This window comes from Hyperolius riggenbachi, chromosome 2 (assembly GCF_040937935.1).
Source record: "Hyperolius riggenbachi isolate aHypRig1 chromosome 2, aHypRig1.pri, whole genome shotgun sequence".
NCBI lineage: Eukaryota > Metazoa > Chordata > Amphibia > Anura > Hyperoliidae > Hyperolius > Hyperolius riggenbachi.
The window spans coordinates 463512012-463531796 of record NC_090647.1 but is presented as its reverse complement, the minus strand read 5'-3'; the positions used below and the strand labels follow the sequence as shown (position 1 = coordinate 463531796).

The 19785-nt window shown below is 43.2% G+C and overlaps 1 protein-coding gene across 1 annotated transcript; it reads right to left on the bottom strand.

Moving 5' to 3' along the window:
* Positions 1–829: 829 nt before the first annotated feature.
* On the bottom strand, positions 830–19474 carry ALDOC (aldolase, fructose-bisphosphate C). Its single transcript, XM_068270160.1, has 9 exons — positions 19347–19474; positions 15111–15232; positions 13686–13897; positions 7277–7331; positions 6484–6644; positions 6287–6370; positions 5842–6016; positions 3627–3826; positions 830–1686 (listed from the first exon to the last, which is right to left on the bottom strand). The coding sequence occupies exons 2-9, from the start codon at positions 15220–15222 to the stop codon at positions 1591–1593; spliced, it is 1095 nt and encodes a 364-aa protein (XP_068126261.1). The 5' UTR covers positions 15223–15232; positions 19347–19474; the 3' UTR covers positions 830–1590.
* Positions 19475–19785: the final 311 nt, after the last annotated feature.

Genomic DNA, 19785 nt, shown 5'->3' with positions numbered 1-19785 from the left:
GACTGTAAGGGCAGAGAGGAGATCAGTACACTACACAACAGCATATGCCTGCTCCCCCAGTTTCTCTAGGTTATTTCACATCTGGTATCCTTTGAAAGGACCACTGTAGTGAGAAAAATATGGGGCTGCCATTCTTCACACTTATACAATACCAGTTGCATGGCATCCCTGATGATCTGTTTGGCTGCAGAAGTGTCTGAATAACACCAGAAACAAGCATGCAACTAATCTGACAAGAATGTCAGAAACACCTGATCTGCTCCAAGCTTGTTCAGGGTCTATGGCAGCAGATCTGCAAGGCAACTGGTAAGGCAGCTTCTATACAAGTCTTGCTTCGGTTGTCCTTAAATGTGTTTTAACTTTCCATAGCAGTGCATTTGACACAGGTATGGACAATGAGATTAAAGTAATTCAAAAGCATATGCAAATTTATTCAGCTTTAAAAATAGACCAAATGTCAGGCTTTGTCTTTATCATACAGGATTGAGGGGTTAGGTGTCTCCTGATCCACTAATTCAGCCAGGGGTGTTCACTCCACCTCCCTTGGAATTGCAGCCATGGCAGGTTTTTTCAAATTTCTGCCGAGGCTTTGGCCATCCCATCTACCTTACCCCCAGCTTAGCAGCCACAGGAGGGAGAGATTTGCATCACCTGCATCTAAAATTAATACATTGAATCATGAAAGAAATCCCGAGACCCCCACCACCCCAACTGACAGGCTGTGTCTTTTTATACTGGAAGTACTCTTTGGGGAGGGGGGGGGGGGGAGGGGCAACACAACATTTTGGAAGTGTATATTCATTGGAATAAAAATAAACACAATACCCCATTTATTTTTTCTAGTTTATTCATCTATTTGGTACATCAGTTGCATACAGATAAAGACACACACTATTTTCACAATATGCACAGCAGTTTAAGTTAAACTTCCTTTAGTGTTAAGGGCTTTTGTACTTCAATGCCATCCAAATTACACAGAGGATGGATCTACCTTCCCAGAGTTATAGATAGCGCACAACCACTCAATCTATGGATGTACCACAAAGTGCAAGACCTGTCACAGAACGGCTATGAGACTGGGGTTATTGGAGAGAGGTGTCAGACACCACAAGGAGTAGACAGTGTCTGGAATGTGCAGGTGAATTATACCTGTGTACTATATCAGTGAATCTGTATGCCTGTAAGAATCTAGCTCCTGTCCAGCACAGGTCACTCTTGCCTATGTTTAAAAGGATTAAACAATCACAACAATAGACTGATGATATTTTACTTCCCTTTCTCTCTAGGCTTTATGGCTGCAAAGTGAGATTTTAACAAGAAGAGATCTAGATGGTAAAATAGGAAACGTGACCAAATCACATTACAATGTGAAGATGTGCTGGACCTCAGTCGTTCTACCCAACATCCACCAGCCATCACAGCACGAGTCAGGCTCATGTTGAGTAGCAGTACAGGGAGGCACTGGGTAGGGAATGGCTGTGGTTATTCCAGGCTTTGGCTGCAGAGGGATGTCCACGTGAATGCCGATTGTATTACGAGGAGAGCAGAGTGGAGGTGTTCTGCAGGTCAGTGCTCATTGGACCGATAAGCTTAGTAGGCGTGATTGGCAACGTACAGGGACTGACCGGCTGCCCCTGAGCCATCACCGCTGTGCTCATACTTTCCACGGGCTGCAAGACCATTTGCCTAAAGAAAGAGCAGGGGGGAAAAATAAAAATAATCACAACTGAGCAAGTTAACTTCTGAAATGGTTACAAGTTGTCATTTGCATTACACTAAACCCAACACACAGTAACGTTCCCCATGTTTTGTGGCCACACCCCAGAAAAGGGGAGAGGGAATGAAAGGTTCACAGGCCACACCCTTTACCATCCACCTGACCATACTCAAGCCTCTGCAGGCGCTAGCTTAACCCCTTCAGTACCCGCGGTCTCTGGCCCCTTAAAGTGAACCCGAGGTGAGAGGGATATGGAGGCTGCCATATTTATTACCTTGTAAACAATGCCAGTTGCCTGGCAGCCCTGGTATAAGTAGTGTGAGTCAAAACCCTGGAACAAGCATATGGCAAATGCAGTAAAGCCTGAGTCAGTGTACCTGATCTGCTGCATGCTTGTTCAGGGTCTGTGGCTTAAAAGTGTTAGAGACACAGGATCAGGAGGGCTGCCAGGCAACTGGCATGGTTTAAAAGGAAATAAATATGGCAGCCTCCATATTCTCCTCAGGTTCCCTTTAAAGGACCAGAGACTGCTGTAAGAAAAAAAAAAAAAAAAACCCGGGCTTACCGATGTTAAGCTGCACAGATTCGCCACTACCGCCGCTTTCCCGTTGCGGAAGCTCACTCGCTCTGTTGTCGCTATGACAGCAGAGCTCTGTGAGCTGGTCAGAAGTTTTCATTGGTGAAATTGGGCAGGCATATTCTACCACCTGTCCTTATGCTCACTGCTCCCCCTTTCTCCTCTCTGCCCCCCCCCCCCCCATAGCTCACCTAAAAAGCCCCCCATCGATCCTCCTTCAGTCAGCACTTACTGCGCAGGCGCCGGCCGTGACTGCACTGCGCATGTGTATAACGTCACAGCCCTATGCTGTTTGACACCCTTTTTAAACAAGATGAAATAAAGAGCCATGTTTTATATGTAAAATCTTTGTGTGGAGCTGCAGACCATTTCTGTGGATCACTATAACATCACTGTGGACAGGTGGTAGTATATGCCTGCTCACCCAGTTTCTCCAAACTTTTGAGCTCTGGTATCCTTGAGCTGAACCTGGTGTGAAAGAGCCCTTATATACAGATTTGTAAAGCCAGCACTGCATGAAGTACTAAGACTGCCCTGTGGGCACTGACCTCTAACCAGTGTCCACATCCAAGTTTGCTTCCTGGAACTGGGCTTTAACCACTTTGGAGGTGGTTAGACAGTATTTTATTGGACCAGCTCCATGTTTCAATTCCCACTGTGTCACCTCTATTACATCCTCATTCCATGTGTCCTTACTTCATGCTCCCATTAAAAAGCCCTTTCCATTAGGTGGCTTTTTCATTTTCACCACCTCCTAAAAAAGTGTCTACACATGTGTCTACATCACTGAGGGTCAGTGGCAGCCAGGGTTGTGGAGTGGGAGCAATTTTCGGTACCCGGAGTCAGAAGATTTTTGTACCGACTCTACAGCCCTGGTGCCAGCCTCCAAGGACATAAATGTACTGCAAAGAATGGAGACCTGGCTCGTTTCTGGAGCAAACTGGGCCCATAGGAAGGGAAGTCACTACCATTATATTAGATTTTAATCTGCATTCTCAATCATAGTTTTCTTTACAGTTTCATACTAATGGAAATTGGAGTTACCCATTTAGAAAGAGTCAAACAAGAAAAGAGCTGCAAGGCCTGTAACATGGAGACATGTAACATTTTGACCTATGACACTGTATTATCAAATCATTTGCATGATCTTGTTTTGTTGTGAGTTTCCTGTATGTCCTACCTTGTATGTTAACCCTTTTATCTATTGTGCAGCGCTGCGTAATATGTTGGCGCTATATAAATACAATAAATATTATTATTATTATTATTAATAATAATAATAGAGAGAGCACTGGCCGGTTGTACAATGCTCAGATCATTGGATAGCATTACCTCTGCACGTTTCAAGAACTCCTCTGCAGCTGCGCTCTCATTGTCTCTCTTTCCACGCCATGCATTCAGAGCAGAGGCCTGCAGGGCACGCCCATAGGAGAAGGTGAGAGCCCAGGGCTTTAGCAGAGGACAGGTATTGATTGCATTCAAGTTAATGGTGGCTTCTTCTTCACTCTGTCCACCAGACAGGAAGGTGACACCTGTATATTTATAGAAGAACAGTCAGTTTACATAGTACATTGAATGATTTAGTTGAAGGTTTGCCTCCCCCACACGGGGGGGGGGGGGGGGGTTGACCCTTTCTACAGTATATATTGTCCAATTCCTGGCATGTTCAGTATGTAAAAAGGTAGCCATCTCTTATCTGTCACCCACAAAGTGTAGTGGCTGGTTCAAACTGCAAGAGCTGCTGATTAGAAAAGCTCTTGCTAATTCAACGCTACGGGCAATTTCTATAAAATCAAATTGCTCAAGTACACGGCATACTGCCTGCGCAGTAAACCGCATACAATGTGGGCTTGATTGACAGCATCGGTTCGCGCAGTAAGGACGACCTCAGAGTCAGCCTCTGCACAGAGACTGGGACAGCGGCGGAGAGGTCGGCATGGGGCATTCGGCTGCAAGGGGCTGGAGAAAGCCAGCTAGAGCGTTTTTTCTGGCGATGTCGGCAAACAGCTCAAGCGCTAGCGCTTGTTAAAGTGCTAGTGCAATAATAACCTATGGGCCTGTTTTCACTTGGGCAAGTTGCGAATCGCAAAAAAAAAAAAAAAAAAATATTGGATCCTGCACCATTTTCAGGCGATTTCCCGACGATCACGTTTAGTGCTATAGAAGCGGTAATTGCAATCGCCGGGAAATCGCCAAAGTGTGAATAGCGTTAATTGTCAAAAAACGCCAGAGCAAAATGCTAGCAAACGCGCTAGCGTTTTGTAAGTGTGAATGGGGCCTTAAAGGAAAATCTTAAAGGAAACCAGAAATGCTAGAACATAAAAGATGGCGCCCGCGCCGCTGTCCTCAGCCTTCTGTATTGCCGGTACTGGGTCCCATAACTCTGGCCAGTTGCTGCCAGTCTGCGCAAGAGACGTGCGCTCTCTACGAGAATTACATGTTAATTGCGGGGCTGTTGCAATGGGCTAAAGATCTGTTTTTTTTTTTATTTTTAGTTTTTTTTTTTGAGTGGATGACAGCAAGTGGAAAAGCAGCCTTACAATTGCTTAAAGGATACGTCCAAGGAGAATACAAAAATCCACTTACCTGGGGCTTCCTCCAGCCCCTGGCAGACGTCCTGTACTCCCACCGCAGCTTTGATGGCTCCCGGTCTCCTCCACTGCAGTTGCCGACCTCGCCAGGTCGCCTGCACAGCACAGTCCTGATTATGTCAGCGCGACCACTTGAGCCGCATGGTCCTGTAGCCCGCGAGGTGCCCCAGCATTCTTTTTTGCTCTTCCTTGGTCCCGCAGGTGGCTCCAATAATCTGTGACTTCAAGTGAAGTTGCGCGTGCCTGCCCCCGCCACCACCCCCGTTGCCACAAGCATGGTTCTCTAAAGACTGAACCCGTGTGGTTCAATCTTTAGAGAACCGCGCATGCACAGGCCACTTACGCTGACTGGTGTAATGACACGAATGGTGCACATGCGACTTTAAAGTCTTCAATAACCTCACCACCGACAGGACCAAGGAAGAACAGAAGAGGATGCTGGGGGACCTCGCAGGCTACGGGGGATGGAGGAAGCCCCAGGTAAGTTCAATTTTTTTTTTTTTTACTGCTCAGTATCCCTCTAAAAAGTTATTCAGTTATTTTTACCACTCAAAAATGTAAAGTGATGTATAGGTTTGACCATCAAATATATCTTTATACTGTTAAGGAACCCTGTAGTGAGAGGGATATGGAGGCTGCCATATGCATTTCCTTTTAAAGTGGCAATTGCCTGGTAGTCATGCTGTTCCTTTTGGTTGTAGTAGCGTCTGAATCACACACCTGGAATAAGAATGTGGCTAATATGGCCAGACTAATCACAGCACCCGATGTCCGTACAATTTCTGTGTCAGCGGCTGAACGTATTAGAGACATAGAATCAGCAGGACTGCCAGAAAATTGGCATAGTTCAAGAGGAAATATGGCAGCCTTCACATCTCTCACTTATAGGGTTACTTTACAGAAGAACTAGGACCATTTGAAAACCACACACAAACACACACACAGCTAGGCCTCACCTGGGACAGCAGGGGGAACAGTACGGCGAAGAGCAGTAACAGTTGCCATAGCAATCTCCTCTGAAGTATATTTTTTAGGGCAGGCATGGCCAGCAGTTACCATGTTTGGCTTCAGTAGTGTCCCCTCCAGATACACGTGATGGTCACTCAGAGCCTTGTAGCAAGCAGCTAGAACCTGTAAAAAAGGAGGAGAAAATCTAAGTGTGGTGTGTGTGTGTGAGAAAGCGAGGAAAGCGCTGCATTCTGCCTCAATTGAAGATAATTGGGGGGGGGAGGAGATTTGTGCAGCAATTGCTTTTTTATGAATACATTGTATTTATCATTTTCCGGCTCAAAGAGTTCACTTCTTCATTTTTTACTTAAGTGCGCACTGAAAGACAAAATCCTCTGCCTTTTGAAGTAAAGCAAGTAAGCCACCAGCATAAACAGATCAAGGCATACAAACCTTCTCAGTGACATACTGGCAACGTTTCAGGTCATGGTCTCCATCAGGAAGAATCTCTGGCTCCACAATGGGGACAATACCATTCTGTAATAGGAGAAATAGGTTAAGAAGGAGAACAGGTTAACCTAGTGTGTACTGAAACAACAACATCCTATGTTCTCTGCCAAACTGTGGTCTTCATGAAAAGGACCATTTACCTGCTGACAGATGCTGGCATAGCGAGCAAGGACATTGGCATTCTCCATGATGGCTAGAGAGGAGGGGGTGTGCTCGCTAATCTTTAGTACACATCTCCACTTTGCAAAGTCTGCGCCATCCTTCTTGTATTGAGCACATCGCTCTGACAACCCATCCAGACCTATCCAACAGAAAGATAAGCGATATCACCATAGTGAGATACCTCTTGGCTTTTTATTGATGTTTATCACCATCTAAGTTCCAACCCATTTCTACACCAAGGGACTAAATTAGTTTACATTGAGTTAGGTCCTCCTCCATCCTCTCGATCTTGCGCTGGGACCCCAAGAAGCAGCACCCACACGCATGTGCACTAGCTCCACTCCAGTGGAAACAGCCAAGCCCAATCGGGTCTGTGCTACTGGCGTGGACTCAGCTTCTTTCCAAAGTAAGCAAAGCTGAACGGAGCTACTGTGCCTGCAGACAAGCTCTCTTTCGGGGGTCCCAGTGCTGGATCAAAGGACGGGGGATGCCTTTTTGACTGCAGAGGCTTCCCTCTGCCCCAAAGAGGTGCCCTTTTCCTTACAGGTACACTTTAAAGTGAGCCTGTATCAAACTCAAGATGCCAAGGCAGGGTGGGTGGTATGTGGCTTTATTTCCAAAAGTGCTCCAAAATAAATAATGGAAATAAAGAGACCTAGGGGTGTCAAATTCCTTTCAGATAAATTAAAAGTAATTTGCATTATCCAACAATACAGTTTAACTGTTTAGTTATGTGTATTAAACTGTACATTCTGTACTCCAGTTACATACCTTGTGTTGTGGTTTCACCATCAGTACCAGCAAGGGGAACAACCCCTTTGTCCACCTGCCAGACACACAAGAATTACAAAACATTAGCAAAGGTGGAGTCAGTATGTATGAAGCATGAGGAACGATAAGATGTAAAAGTATGTAAAATGTCAGTTGAACTTCCTCATCTCAGTCCAGTGTTCTGCTAACTGAGCGCTCTTTTCCACTGACTGTTGATAGGCAGTGAAATGCCTCTCAAACTCAACTGCTCACTGCTGCCTAGTAACTGCATGATAACTGCTTACTTCTGCCTGGTAACTGCTTGCTGAGCACACAGCTCAACAGTTCGTGGAAAGGAGGCCCAAGGAAGGTCAATGGCGCTTTGAGTCCGCCAGGAGAAAAGCGCAATATAAAATGTTGTTAGTCTTGTCAATGAGATGCAATCAATTCTGAGCTGATGAATAAGGCCTCCTTTCCACGGACTGTTGAGCAGTGTGCTCAGCAAGCATTTGGCAGGCTGCAGTGAGCAGTTACCAGGCAGCAACAAGCCGTTGTAAGAGTTTGAGAGGCATTTCAATGCCTAGCAGCACAGTAACCAAGCAGCTCAGGTCACCCAAAGCTGCTTGGTTACTGTGTTGTACTGGTCCAAGCCCCATCTCATACAGCCTTATCAATCCCTGCCATGTACTGATGAGGACCAAAAGTCTACCTGTGGGTTTGATATGGCTGTGTAAAATTTAAAGCTATAGGCTTGCTATACACCAGCGGTTCTGGATGCGAGCTTAAAGGGATACTGTATTGCAGATTTCCTTTTGTCTTAAGAAGGCAAATTGCACCAAGCTAGTAGCAGGGCTGTGGAGTCGGTCCAAAAATCCACCGACTCCTCAGTTTAGGATTCCACCGACTCCAACTCCTCTAATTTGCATATTACAATTTTGTTGATTAAAAGTATGTAACATGAAATTCGTCTCTTAACTGCCAACGCTTAGGAATTTTACAAGACAACTGAAGTGAGAAGGATATGTAGACTACTATATTTATTCCCTTTAGACTAAAACTAGTCCTTGGTAAGAGTACTTGTAAAAAGGTACAAACATCATCTATCAGGCCCTAGGCAATGTAAGTGTGGGTACATGTAAGAATGATGTGCAGGTACTCTGCAGGGGAATGAGGAGATTGTAAACAGACAACACCTCTGTGTTCAATGTGCACAGCATTCTCAGTGGATTCCCTGCAGCTCTGTGGGGAGTGCATATGTAGAGTATAGTACTACTGTGTAACAAAGTAAACCTGAGACAGATGAAATTAAAGTTTTATACATACCTGGGGCTTCCTCCAGCCACCTTCAGGATAATCAGTCCCTCGTTGTCCTCCTCCACCACCACCTGCTTGAGCCAGTCGGGCGTAGTGCGCATGCACACACTCCGCCGCCAGGAGCATACTACACCTGTGCAGCACTATTGCGCAGGTGCAGAATGTTCCTGGCTGTGGGAGCGGCATGCGGCCGGACAGCGCTGACTGGCTGAATTACCAGGACTCATAGCAGAAGATCCGGGTGGTGGAGGACAGCGAGGGACTGATTAGCCTGAAGGGGGCTGGAGGAAGCCCCAGGTATGTATATAAAAAAAAAACAAACAAAAAAAAAAAATAAATAAATAAATAAACTTTACTTTTCATCCGTCTCAGTTACCCTTTAATTTGTAGTCACCAAACCAAATTTTAACATATCAAATTATTTGATTTCATCAGCAAAGGGAGTGCATACATTTGCATAAATCAGCATCAATGCAGAATTATTTCCATCTCGTTGACCATCTCTATTAGAGACACAGCTACACATCAGGCTTTATTCTTACAGCATAGATGTAAATATATATATATATATATATATATATATATATATATATATATATATATATATATATATATATATATATATATATATATATATATATATATATATATATAGAGAGAGAGAGAGAGAGAGAGAGAGAGAGAGAGAGATTCCTGTGTACACATCATATATACAGTCACAATCAGATATGTATATCTGACCTTAAAAATACGGGGACTGCTTTATTGAAGCAGCACAAGTAACTAATTTTGATTGATTTCATTTTTGTGGACTAAGCACAGCTATTACTGTATATATACACATTATTTTTAATGGCTATTATCTGAGAAATAGAACATTTTATCATATTTTCTATTTTAATTACAGTTACAAATTCATTAGGAGTCGGTGCATTTTTTCCCGACTCCACAGCCCTGGCTAATAGGAGGGCTTTTTGGTTCCTTTTATCCCCTATACATTCCTAGTAGTTTGGGTCACCCTGAGCGGCTTGGTTACCGTGTTGTATCAGTTCATGGAAGAGGCCTAATTATGGCAATTTTTAACGCTTCTTCATGGAGCTTGAAAATTAACCAATCAAATCCCACCTCTGCTTCATGCGACATAAATTAGCATACACTATTTGCACAATTCTGCATTAACATAGACTTGCATCCATGACCATCCCTACTGTCAAGCATAAGCCCTAGGAGCCACCATCAGCGCTTTTCTGAAAAGCTCTTGCTAATGTAGTGCTATGGGCTGGTGCACACGCGATAACAGATCTATTTTCCAAGCCCCCCCCCCCCAACAAAAAGGAAAAGAGTCGCTAGGCACATTGCTGGAATCTTATCACTTGAGAAAAAAAAAAAAAAAAAATTAGCATTTGTGGTTACACTAGCGCTTTTAGGGCTGGAACCCACAGGAGCGCTTTTGGCAGCGTTTTGGCAGCACTGCGATACGCTAGCAGTTTGCCAAAACGCTGGGCTAATATTAATGGATGGGCCAACTTCCACAGGAGCGTTTGCGTTTCTCAGAAACACAGGACGTGCAGCATTTTGGGAGCGTTAGCGCTTCAATGTAAAGTATTGAACCGCTAGCGGAAACGCTCAGCAAAACCTAAACTGAGCGGTTTTGCTAGCATTTTGCGGTTCAGCACACTGTAACAAAATGAAAAATAATTCACAGGACCAATCAGGATAAAAACGCTGGGCAAAAAAATACAATGTTGCAAAACACGACCAAAAACGCGCATGAATCCGCTTGCAAACCGCTCAGACAAAACGCTAGCGGTTGCGGTTTGCGTTTGCGGATTTCAGTGGGTTCCAGGCCTTAGGTGTGCACCAGCCCTAAGTGTATGGCCCTACTTGCGGGTTGAGACTTTCTAAAAATCCCCTATAGGATTGCATTAGCAAGAGCTTTACAAATGACTAGAGATTAGAAAAGGCCGCTAGTGGGTTCCAGGCTTAAATCTTGCAGTCAGGCTGTACAACCTAACCAATTATTGGCGGTTAACATGATAGCTTATCTAACACCACAGGTTAGTTAATCTAATCTAAATAAAAAAAAAAAAAAAAAAAAAAAGATACTAAAATGTGAAGAGATTTTGGCATTGATGCCCACTGCTTTGATATGGTAAAACTCAGCAACCAGAATTTGCAGTAGAATGGTCACACGTCTTGCCATTTAAGTGGTTGCTATTATTACATGCTGATTGCCCTCTGGCTCATACATAAAGCTGCGAGATCCTAAAGTAGGTTTCTGGGTTATCTCAGTCTTCCCCATCAGCAGCTCTAAGAATAGCTGCTATACAAGTGGAGGAGTTGATAACTTGCCCTTTCCCTGATCTTGAAATGCCAGCATAGGCTGTATGGCTCATTCCCTGTAGTGAAATATCTACCATATTTATAACACCAAGCATTGGGTATAGGCAATTAGGCATAGCAGGGAATAAACAGTGCACTGGACCTCCTGCCTATCACCTTTGACTAGAGATGGACAATGGGAAGAAATTTTGACTTAATGCAGAAGTATGCAGCTTGAAAATGTACAAATCCAATTCCACCAATGTGGAACGCCATTGGCCCATTATCAAGCTGCATACATTTGCACAAAGCTCCATCAGCTCTGAATTAATTTCCATCTCATTGACCTACTTTTAAAGCGGACCTGAACACAGAACTTCTGTACTGTAAAAGATAAGCAACAACTTAACCTTTAAAGAAAAATTTTACAGCTGATAAAAATCCTACAATAAATCTGTCACGTGTCTACATCCTGCTTTCATGGAAGCAGACATAAGGTTAACATCCTGTCTTTACAAAGGGGAAGAGTTAGACAGGCTAAACTCTCTGAACACATACAGGGTGCATTTCTCTACATTATCCTTCTGTCCTGTGCAAGAGTTCAGGTCCACATTAACTACATGGAGTAGGCTCATAAATTACTGTATTCAGTCAGCTTGTGTGCCATGTTGCAAAGCACAGCCTGAATTCAGGCTACGATACACGGATCTGATAAACTACATATGCAAAATAATCCCATTTTCTGTTGACATATTTTAGCACCATCTTGATTTATAACATTTTCAATTTATATTTTAGGTTTACTGGTCCTTTGTCTACATGTTCTAGTCAGAGATCCACTCCAAAGATGGAAACAGGCTCAGGTCCGTTCATCTTGTGAGTCTAGCCCATAAAAATGTTGCTATAAATCATTGTATTCAATCAGCTTTGTTGCCAAGCCATAAAACACAGCCTGACTTAACACTTGTGTCTTTGTTCTGAATAGGTTTTCAAAGTCACAGGATTGCAGGGTTGTGGAGTCTGTACAAAAATCATCCAACTCAGACTCCAGGTACCTGAAATTGCTCTGACTTCACAGCCCTGCAGGATTGCTTTAAAAAGATGCATTTTAACATACTTTGCATACCAAGAAAACTTGGTAGTGACTAGTGGAGCAGGGACTGACTAGTAGACAAGACAACTAACATTTATAATCGCGCTTTTCTTCTGGCGGACTCAAAAGCGCCAGAGCTGCAGTCACTAGGGTGCGCTCTATAGGCAGTAGTAGTGTTAGGGAGACTTGCCTAAGGTCTCCTACTGAATAGGTGCTCGCTTACTGAACAGGCAGAGCTGAGATTTGAACCCTGGTCTCCTGTGTCAGAGGCAGAGCCCTTAAAGCGGATCCGAGATGCAAAAAGTAAACTATAACAAGTGACTTGTCTATATAGATCTTATCTAAAGTTTAGATAGTGTACACAGCTTTAATAGAATAGGTTTATTTCTTTCTGTGATACAATGACAGCAGCCATGTTTGTAAACATTACATAGAGGCAGGCTTATCTGCAGAAAAAAAAAAAAAAAAAAAAAAAAAAAAAAATTTTATATATATATATATATATATATATATATATATATATATATATATATATATATATATATATATATATATATATATATATATATATATATATATATATATATATATATATATATATATATATATATATATATATATATATATATATATATATATTATATATATATATATATATATATATATATATATATATATATATATATATATATATATATATATATATATATTCCCCCCTCCTCCTCCCCTCTGCCTCTGAAATCTCTGGCTAGTAATACCTCCCCCTTCTCCTGCCCAGACTGAGCTCCCATGAGCCCTTGCTACTGTCTGAAAGTGCCTTGGCTCTCTGAAAACCTGTGGGCGTGGCTTGTTTAGTTTATAGGGAATTAGAGTATTAAAACAAAACGTTTTTGGCTTGAGGAATGCCCTATAAACAATAGGAAAGGAACACAAATATGCAGTGAGTAAAAGTTCATCTCGGATCCACTTTAACCATTACATCATCCAGCCAGTACAGTACAGTGGGGGGTGAACGTCTTGTACTTTGGGCTAGTTCACATCTATATGCTGTTCCACACAGTGATCTACTCATGAAATAGCATAAACGTGCATTTGTCTGTAGTTTTTTTTGTTTTGTTTTTACAGTAGCCAGTGATTTCGAACAAGGAAGCACATTTCTAGTAGTGCAGATTTTTTTTTTTAACATTATACAAAATCGCAGATGGCTCCTGAAAATGCAGCCGGCCTATAGGAAAGCATTACTTGTGTTTTACCGTAGATATCCTTTCTTAAGTGCAACCCCTTCCTAAATGATCAATTGAATGCTATGAACAGATTGTGTAGGTAAGCTCTCATACTATATGGAAGTGGTAAAATTGGATGCGTGTGCACAGACAATTTGATTGGCCAATGTTACCACTGCCATCTAGTATGAGAAGCAACACATTTTGAATAGTATTAATAGGACTGTGTAGGTAAGCTTTCATACTACACGTGTAAAGATTGCCCAGTCATAATTGATGGAGAAGTCGATACATTCTTACTGTAATTCTTCATGTACAGGGTGTCTCGCATCCCCACATCCTCCAGAGAGTCCCCATCCTTAAGCAAAGTGTATGCTTGACATTCAAGGAGCAACAAGACAGAAGAGTCCAGACTTTTCTGACAAGAGATTTCCTTTTAATTAGGTGAAGAATAAAATGCTTCCAGAACTGGGCTTACCTTAATTCCTACAACAATGCCCTTATCCTTGATCATCTTCACAAAGTTGGTGCCACAGTCTGTCTGCTGGTACATGGTCTCATGGAAGAAGATGACACCACCGATGCAAGTATTCATACGCTCATCACCTTTGAAGAGGAGCTGACGGTAGAGGCGCCTGTTCTCCTCTGTGTTCTCTACACCAATGCCAGAAAAACGTTTGGCCATGCTCCCTGATGGAAGACACTTCTTTTAATACAAAAGTCTGTTGAAGTGTTCAAACTTAAAATAGAACTCTCTCACTCAATAATGGAGCAATTGGCTCCTTACCAAAATTGACCTCAAAGAGTAGCAAGGACAATGAACGTTGCCAATATTCACAGTCAGTCTGCCTGACAGCCCATAACGCAAGGGAAAAAACAAACAAACAAAAGACTCCATTCATTCCTCTGTACTTAGGATTTGGGTTCTTTATTTAATTTTTGTTAATCAGTTCTTTACACAGTAGGGCCGAGGCCATAGTCCTCTTATTACATCATGCACTATTACAGGAACATAGTAAAATAAGGTGGCCAAGCCAAGAAGGGGTGGGGAAGAATTTTGACAAAGTATGGATTTTTTTTCTTAATTTATTAAAATGTAACGACATACCCACCCAGTCTCATAGGTCTATAGGAGGTAGGGATAAACAATTTTTAGTTTTAAACCGAGAATCGCGATCAGGCCCAAGACGATCTTCAGATCGCCAAAGTGGCGTTTTTTTGCCGCCGCTACCCACTTTGCTCCTGGCTTTCCCCTCCACTCCTGGCCCCCTCCTTTGGTAAAGTTTCAATTCCAATCGGCCGCACCGCCTAGCCGCAGGGCGAGCCGCGGTGAAGAGGCGGCGAGCATTGCCTAGTAACACTGGCCACCAGGAAGTGATGTCACACTTCCTGGTACAGGCCACTATACAATGGCTAACCTGTAGTACGGCACCCTGACTGCCTAACCTACACTGCGGCATCCATACTGGCTAACCTGTACTGTGGCACCTATAGCTGGCTTACCTACTGTATACTGGTGTACCTATAGCTAGCTAACCTTTCCTAGGGCACCTACAGTTGGCTAAACTATCCTGGGGCACCCATTTGTGGCTACCTATACTGGGGGAACTCATACTCACTATCAGTGTGCTGATCCATCGTTGTGTATTGAAAATCGTGAATCGAAATAGCAATTTCTCACAGAAATCGTGCAATTCAACCTTTTCCTAAATTCGTTCAGGTATAATAGGAGGTCTGCATTGAATGCCCCCAAGGCCCCCCCCCCCCCCCCCATCTTGGTAGACTAGCTATCTGTATACAGAGTATGAATTTGGCTTGCTGCCCAGGTTTTGCATATTCATACTATATTGACATTTCTTCCATTTGTCTTTGCACCAGAGTATTGCTCCCTCCCAACACTCACCCACAGATTCATCAGCAGCCAAGATACCCTTTCCTCGGGCTACAATCTTCAGGGCAATATCAGACAACTCCTTCTTCTGCTCCGGACTTAGCGCTGGATATTGGTGAGTCATCCTGGAATGTCTAGAGAGAAGCAAGAACATTAAAAATGTAAGATAATGAAGTTCTTAAAAAGCAAATGTGAACCAAACCAATAACATGAGATTTCATTCTTCTAACAGAATGAAAAAATTTTTTTTAAATTGGAGCACCATCATTATGTACAGCTTAGAAGTCGCTAAACTAGGATGCGCTTTTTGGGTCAATGCAGACACCTTCAGAGTGCTTCCTCTTAATCAAAGATAATATGCCTTGGAGAGATGTAAAGAGATTAGCCTCCAAGAAAGCTCTTTGTGACAGTAATAAACAGTATCCTCCAAGTCTCATAGAAACAGCAGCATGGATAGAGGAGCTCTTTGTGCATGAGCCATCTGGTTTTAATCAGATGACATTTAGGTGGTTAATCATACATGTTTAAGACACAGATAAGGGTACCATTATGAAGGATAATAGCCCTAGGGCAAAATTTCCACTAATGTATTTTCGCATGCAAACTCATTGGATATTTATTCATTCTTTTTCCCACTGCTCATCTTCCAAATACATTGTGCAACCACCCTGACAAAACGTGCGTGTGGTGTGCATTTTATTAAGTTCTACCAAAATGTAACTACAAGCATGCAGCACCTACAGTGGGGTCCAGAGCTGTAAGGGGGCCCTAACTACTACATCACCTCTGATAAAGGGGGTCAGTCCTTCAGATAAGACGTTTTGTGGCTACACTTGTTAGGAGTGTGAAGATTACGACGTCCTCACTTGTTTTAGGATGCTTGTAAGATGGGCCCCCGGCTGTGAGGTCATCAGGGTTAGGCAAGTAAAAAGGTGTGAACATTAAAGCGGATCCGAGATGAAAAACTAAATATAACAAGTGACTTGTCTATATATCTTATCTAAAGTTTAGATAGTTTACACAGCAAATCTATCTTCAAACAGCTTCAACAGTATATTAATATTTTTTCCTGTGATACAATGGGAGCAGACATGTTTTCTGCTTGTCACTATTACACAATTACACACACAGGCAAGCTTATCTGTATCTAGGCATGCTAATCTGCATATTCTGTGAAAACTCCACTCTTATCTCCTCCATTACACAGTCAACTGATCTGTATCTGCACTGCAGCTCTCAGATTGTGAAAACTCTGCCTCTGAAATCTATAGCTAGTAACACCTTTTTCACCTGCCCAGACTGAAGTCCCACAATCCCTTGCAAGCGCCAAGGCACTCTGGAGAAGCTGTGGGTGTGGCTTGTTTAGTTTATAGGGAATTAGAGTATTAAAAACAAAACAAGTATTTGGCTTGAGGAATGCCCTATAAACTATATGTAAGGAACACAATTATGCAAGGAGTAAAAGTTCATCTCGGATCCACTTTAAGGCCTCTTTCACAGTGCGACGTTAAAATTGCATGTTAGAAAATGTTTCAACGCAGACTAACGCACAGCAATACTAAGTCTGTGCGACATTCACAGTGCACACATTGCGTTTGTGTGTAACGTGTAGTGTTATTAGAAAGTGCTGCATGCTGTGCGTTATGCACGTTATTAGATGCGTTGGACTGTTTGCACATGCTGAGTAATGATCTGGAAGCGTACTTTTCATTGCCTGTATGCTCTACTTGTACGCGAAGAAAACAGGGCATCAAGTTGCGTTGCAACTTTTTTGGGGCATTGCAATTTGCGTTGCGACTTTAACGTCGCATCAAAACGCAACGTCTTACTGTGAAAGAGACCTAAAGGATACCAGAGGTGAAAAGCTCTGGTAAAAAAAAGTGAAGGTGTAGTGGGTAAGGGGGGGGGGGGCATAAGCAGATAACTTATCACCGGCGCCTCCCGTTACCCTCAGCGACTCCAAACTCGGAAATACTGCACCGTGCATCCTGTGACATCACTGCGCAGTCACAGGGTAGCAGAACAGACATACTGTGCATGCGCAGTATGTCTGGATTAGAGGTCACCAGAGGATATCAGGATTGATTCTAGGAGAACAAAAACGCGACGGAGGGGAACAGGAGGCGTGGTAAGTAGTTGCTTACGCCTACCCGCTGCACCTTCACCTTTCGGCTCTGGTAACCTTTAAGGGGCCCCCCCATGATTTGTAGTTATGCCCCAGATGCATACACCAAAACACAGCAACAGTGGAAAATGAAAGCACTACATCCAGTTTGACTAGACAGTGTTCTAAGTGACGTTTGCAATTTGTTTGTTTGTTTTTTTTCCCCTTGTGCCTTTCACAATATGTTTACTCTTGTCTAAGGGGATTAACCCAATGTCACAATGATAAATTGAAAAAGCTACACCAGTAGTTACAGTGGCAGTTCTAGGGACAATAAAATGGGCAAGTCCCAACTAGGAAGAATGCTTGTCACTGTTGACTCAAGTAGAGGAGGCAAGAAAAGCCTGTTCAAAGCAATACATTTGAGTACCAATACCTGGTACACACAATGCAATTTCCTATCAGATTGACGGTCAAATCAATTATTTTCCGACAGGCCCGATATAATTTCCATTCGATTTTCAATCGGACCTGACAGAAATAAATTGATTGAGCCATCAGTCTAACTGAAAATTGCATTGGGTGTACCAGTTCTCAATGGTAAGGATACCATTCCCATCCCACCAGTATGAGGTTAGAGCTATGTACACGTGTTTCACCAGCCAAATTATCACTTTTGCTCAATTCAGGTGACATCTAGAGTGTGGACAGACTAACTGCAAGCCCACACCCACCTCCCCCCCTCTCCAATAAAACCCAACCTCCTCCCCCAGAGTACTAGTCCTCACCAAGTCATTATGGGATAGCATGCCATCTGACTAATGTTGAAGTTACTGCTGTCAGATGCCAAGCTGCCATAGCAACCAATACAAAAAAGGCTTTCTAACAGTACGGGTAAACAACTCTTGTCAAACAGCCGAGGTGGCAGAAAAACCTAGGAAAGAAAATGCATCTGTTACAGCTCTGCCAACTAGGACTGTGCTACTTAAAGAAGGATGAATTCCGGTATGAATAAGTAAGCCACTTTCCTTTGTACAGTATTTTTTCAGTTAAAACTCCCAAACTAGGAAAATGTGATATTTGTTACTAGGCCCAAGCCAACTATCTCCATCAGCTATTGACCTTGAGGTGTCCTTCATCAGCACCACAAAGCGTCAAAGCCTACAACCAAAGCCTCCATCTCACCTTCCATCACAATGCTGGTGAATCAGATAAGCCTTTGCAAGCCTCCATTTTTAAAATTATGTTCTACAGTTTCCTAAAAGCCTGGATAGAAGAAATCAGGTTACTCATAACACATCAAAAACAGATTTCAAAGGTCAGGGAAAGGTCTCAAGGATAACCAATGTCTCAATCCATTTAGAAGACTATAAAATATAAAATTATCATAGTGCTGCCTAACCACCCATCAAATAAAAAAAGAAAATACCCAATCATATACAAATGTTTTTTTTTCCCCCTATTCCACCTTAATCAATTGCTCAACAGCACATAGATTTCGAAGCTGAATGCATTCACACACAGATGAAAAAATAGATTCCCCTTCCTTGCTCCAAAGACGTGCCAGATCGGGTTGCAGCCATGAAAAATGGGAGGGTGTGACATGGAAGGAAAAAACTGAATTCAATATAAATCTAACAAGTAGAGATTCTACATAAGCCAGTGATGCTTTACCATCATACATACAATTAGTGAATGGCTAATTAAAGCAGTCTTTTATTCATCATCATCATGCAGAGCTCTGGCCTCAACAGCTTACATGCTACAACTGACATAAAATTAAAGCGTGCATAATGTGTAATCATGAATGGCAAGCTGCAGAGGCCAGTGATGATCACTGCAGTCTGTGCTGCGCAGGCAGGTGGGATCTCCCTCATCAGTGATGGCTGCCTCCCTGCATACTAAGAGGATGTACAGCAGCCATCTTCTAGGCTTTTCACATCCACTTGCGATATGGCTGATGGAGAACTGATACATTCAGAATCTGCTGTAAACCCACCACCAGCACCGCACACTAATGTGCACAGAGATGACCATCCACCACCTGCCACTGATCATCATTGACAGCATCACAGTCACCTCTCTGCACTAGCACATCACCTTCCACACAAATCTCCTCCAGTCTGCCACAGCCGATCACCCACCTGTGATGTACCCGCTAGGTAGATGCTGCTATGTCCCGTGTAGGCTGATTCTGCTGCAGAGCTACGTGACTCCGGAGAACTAATACCCGGTCCTGGTCACGCCCACCGAACCGATGGGGGGGGGGGGGGCGTGATGTAAGCTCGGATTCTTTCTCCTTGGTTTTTGTTGACGTCACGCCTGTCAATGAAGGCCACGCCCTCGTTGGTGTTTTGTTTCATTGGTCCTTTCTGAGGTGATGATCCGGATGATTCGAATCGGATCATTGAAAAGATCCGGATCTTTGATCCGAATCTCGGATCATTTTACTACCGAAGCATTCGGGGTGAAATGACTAGCAGGACAGGTCTTTCCCTGCTGTGGACAGGAGAAGGGGAGGGGGGTGGACACACAGAGAAGGGGAGAAGATGGACAGAGGGCAGGGGGTGGACAGAGAAGGGA

Bases quoted from the DNA above. Each gene is read 5' to 3' on its own strand.
- ALDOC (XM_068270160.1), bottom strand. From the start codon at position 15,222: ATGACTCACCAATATCCAGCGCTAAGTCCGGAGCAGAAGAAGGAGTTG. The intron at 6,371-6,483 runs GTAAATGGTCCT...CTCCTATTACAG, and splicing joins ATGCCAGCATCTGTCAGCAG to AATGGTATTGTCCCCATTGT. The intron at 3,827-5,841 runs GTGAGGCCTAGC...ATAAATATACAG, and splicing joins TGTTCCCCCTGCTGTCCCAG to GTGTCACCTTCCTGTCTGGT.